At 48.3% G+C, this 4015-nt stretch overlaps 1 protein-coding gene across 1 annotated transcript; it reads right to left on the bottom strand.

Moving 5' to 3' along the window:
- Window positions 1-1021: 1021 nt before the first annotated feature.
- Window positions 1022-3305, bottom strand: LOC104831189 (cytochrome b-c1 complex subunit 10). The gene is made up of 3 exons (XM_010566590.1): window positions 3226-3305; window positions 2313-2447; window positions 1022-1256 (listed from the first exon to the last, which is right to left on the bottom strand). Exons 1-2 carry the CDS (start codon window positions 3273-3275, stop codon window positions 2327-2329), a joined length of 171 nt encoding a protein of 56 aa, XP_010564892.1. The 5' UTR covers window positions 3276-3305; the 3' UTR covers window positions 1022-1256; window positions 2313-2326.
- Window positions 3306-4015: the final 710 nt, after the last annotated feature.

Here is a 4015-nt window from a genome sequence, read left to right on the forward strand (position 1 = left end):
GCCCTGAAGGTGATACCCAAGCAGCACAGCTACTACAACTGAGATTTTTCCCTGAAGAGATTAGAACCTTTCATTACAGCCAAAAATCATAACGAGGTGAAATTTGGCACTAAACAGAGAGAAAACAGTGATCCTGTTCTTACACAGAGATACGTTTGTTTGCAAATTCTGGTCTTTGTGGCAAGAGATGAACTTTGCCCCCTAAGTCTGAATCATCTGCTGTGGCTTAGTGGCGGAGACCAGATCAAGAATAATCCTTGTACCTCCCTCTTCTAACAGCTAAAAACTTTTTCATCTAAAGGGCTCTGGTAGTGGGTTGTTTCATGACCAATTTATGTTGGCAAATATACCTATGAAGTCTGGATACATATTCTTTTCCTACTCAAAACCCACATAAGAAAGTAACTGAGCAGTTCTCTAAACCACTGGTTTTCACCCTGGTACACTGAAAGCTTCCCAGGGTTTGTGGACTGCCTTCCTTGAGCCCCAAGATTAAGCCAGGAAAGCTAGCCTGTTTTCAGACAGCACACACAGCTTTAAAATGGTGTGTGCCCAATCAGACAGTTTAAGGGGTCCACAAATTGATGTTAAAAAGAAAGAAAACCTTGCTTTAAACTAAATGCCAGGAATCTGTGTTACCATGAAACTCTGCAATATTGGCTATGAAAAATTAATTGCATGCAAGAGTCCACAGTTGCTACTGATCTAGGAACGATTAGCTTAAAATCAACACATCACTAAGAATAGTTCAAGAACTACAGCAGTATTAGGAGTGATGAGCAACAACTGCCCGGGGACAAACAAAAGGCTCATCAAACATAGCATCCCAGCAGCCACTGGCTGATGCCTGAGGAACCAGCATGAGAAGAGGCAAACACGTGGCAGGCCTTCCTTAGAACACACACTCAAACAAGCTGAAGACATAACCCAAACCAGGAGTCTAGTCTAAAAAATGCAGACTAAGAAGGTAAAACAAAAAACCAAAAATATCATTCACTTGGTTTATTTTGTACATCAGGTTTATAAATTACTCCCATTAGGACAAGATCTGCCGTGAAAGTGATCAGAGGAAGAGTACTAGGCAGGCTGGTCAGTGAAGTCAAATTTGTTCACAACCCAGCGGTCACAACTGTTCATGGGAGAGAGAGGGACACCACGACCTGTTGCAGAATCTGTATTGGGCATTTCAAGTTCACCTCAAAGCAGGGTCTCAGCGGACGGATGGCTCCAAAACACTCTATCCAGCAATAAATTTCCTACAATAAACACAAAGCAATCATTAAGCAGTGCTTCCTGCAAAGTGCTACAGCAGCCAACACTACAGATTTCAAAAGCCTCCAGGATCCAGGCCAGAAGTTTCTGTTACAAAAGCCGATACAGGCACCCCAGAACGCAGGCACGCAGGTCTACAGTCTCTTTGGAATGAATGACAGGCCACCATAGAAACATCCTCTTTCCCTATTCCTGTAGAGGAATATGCTCTTTCCAGATGATTTATGAACAATGATGCATCAAAGCTCTTATTTCAAAACAGAGAACGTACACTGTGGTCTCAGGAATGTATCCATGTTCCTACTACTTGGCTAAGACAATTTTTAAGTAAAGAAAGCCCTTACTAAGTATTTAATTGCCTCTGTGTAACTTGAGAGCTTTTCCACTGACTTGCCTATAAACATCTACGGTCACCCAAGATGCTACAAGTGCAGCTGACTTTCATGAGAAGTTTCTCTCATCCTTTGGTTACACAAAGGATTCATATGATACATATTTTGAAAATGGGGAGAACATGGTAAATTGTTTAAACTGCAACCAGTATCTCTGGAAAAAGAGACTTACCAAAGTACTAATGATTTCCTCTGTGACTTCCAGACTCACTGATTTCCCTATAAAATACCCTGTAGCTTGAAGGCAAGTATCTTACTTTCATTTATCAAGATTTAAATGTAACCGTTATTCTGACCAGAAAAAACAAGTATTGAGATGTCTATAGTTTGGTCTGGACCTTTTCCTGTCAGTATCCTTTAATGCAAGGCAAAAAATCTTCCTAACTCCCTTAAAGAACCACATTACATTGTGAAACATCCACTGCTTGCAAAATAATCACTTGAAAAACATATTCTTATTAATATTCTTTCTGGGACTCTGTGAAGCCCCATTTATTAAAAAAAAAAAAAAAAAGTCCTGAACAATCAAATTGAGCAGCTCTGTTTTGGACCAACAATACAATTGTGCCCTGGACAAAGACGACACATCAACTGTCGCATCAACACAGTGCTACTACTTAAGCTAAGAGATGCACAAACAAAACTTACCATTAGAGGGAAGCTTAGTCTTCAGTTTTAAACTTGCCACTGATGTAGGGAACATACTGAAGGACCAGCTTCCAGTCTGTGAACCATATTAAACCAGTACCAGCTACACCACCCCATGTAACGAGGGTGGGAGTCCTAAAGAAGAGACACACACATGTGCAGGTAAACAACATTAATTCTCCACTGTGAAAGGTCTGGCAAATGCTCATTGCCAAGGTACTTGGGAAAGTCACGTCAATCAAGAAAAAAGCTTGGCAGAAACGTTGAAAGACTCTCCCATCCACGTAAAAGTAACAGTCCCCAGGGCAGTCAAGATATTTTACAGGAAAGGTTGATATGCTTTTATTTAAAAAGGGCATTAGCAAATTAAGAAAACACATACTTATTTGTTTAACTATTCTACTCCTATGGCTTGCGTCTCCTTTATTCTGGCCCGCAGGCTGCTTCATTCTCCCTTACCAACCCTGCAAAGCGGCACCCGCTGGCACCGTGCCGTGACAAACATTTACAGCTCTGAGACACTCTGAAGACAGCCAGAGCAATCCGGAGGCCAAATCCACCTCTGCCAAACCACCGCCAGGCAGACCCCCTGCCCCAGTCCGCCCCTCTCCGCCCTTCAAACCCAGCCCCGGCGCTGCTCCGCACCCGCGGGGCCGACCCCAGCGGACCTCGTACGGAACAGAGAGCGGCGGAACAAAGCGCAGGGGAACGGAGAGGGCTCGGGAAGCCCCTCAGACTCCTTAGGTGCGCGGTGGGTGCCGCGGCCGGTGCCGGCGTCCACGGTGAGGGACGCGAGGCCTGCTCCGCACCTCTCACCGTGGACCCCGGGACCGGCCGGGGGCCGCCCCCCCCCCCCCCGACCCACCGTGAAGGAACACCGGGGTCGAGCGAGGAACCCCGGGCCGGGCCTCACCAGTTCTGAAGGAGCTGGACGTAGCGCGGCCCCACCAACTTGCTCAGCATCCCGCCACCTTCCACCGCCTTCAAAGTCACCCCCACCGCGCATGCGCGGCCGCGCCGCCGCGCCGCAAAGGACCCCGTGCCTTGCGCATGCGCGTTGAACGGGAGTGCCCGCGGCGCTGCCTGAGTCAAGCGGCGTTGTCATGGCAACGCCCACCACCCCTGGTCGTTGTCTCTCATGGCCCTCATGGCGCCGCGCCCGCCACACAGCCGCGTCCCCGGTCACGGAGAGGGGATACGAGCCCTGAGGGGATGGGCTGTCCCCACACTGAGCTGGGACTGCTTCTCGTCCCCCGTGGTGGAGGAAAGTGCAGTTTCCCCAGTGCCCATCAGCGCCTCTGCAAAGTCCCCTCGTCGCTGCCGCTCAGCCTCTCCCAACAGGAGAGGGAGTTTTAAGCCAGATTTTTTTCAGCAGTGGGTCCTAGATCCACCATCAATTCCATAACATTCCCCAGACTCTGCTCCAAGCCAGCTCAGCTGCTTGCGTACCTGCAGAAAGTCCTGGGGGACATTGGAGCCCAAAGCACTCAACCTGCGGCCGGCCTGCCGAAGCGTCAGGGCTGCAAATGCTTTCCATGCTCCTCTGAGCAAACCTGTAGTAATGGTGTCGGGCAGTGACACCAGCAGCCGTCGTCTGCCCTCACACCCTGCGCTGGCTGCCAAGAGCCGAGATTCACAGAGCGGAACCTGTTGCAAAAAATCCAGCCCCCGTCTTTTGTCACCAGGACACAGAACAACTATTT

Source organism: Haliaeetus leucocephalus, unplaced genomic scaffold (genome assembly GCF_000737465.1).
Source record: "Haliaeetus leucocephalus isolate CR32 unplaced genomic scaffold, Haliaeetus_leucocephalus-4.0 Scaffold215, whole genome shotgun sequence".
Classification (NCBI taxonomy): domain Eukaryota; kingdom Metazoa; phylum Chordata; class Aves; order Accipitriformes; family Accipitridae; genus Haliaeetus; species Haliaeetus leucocephalus.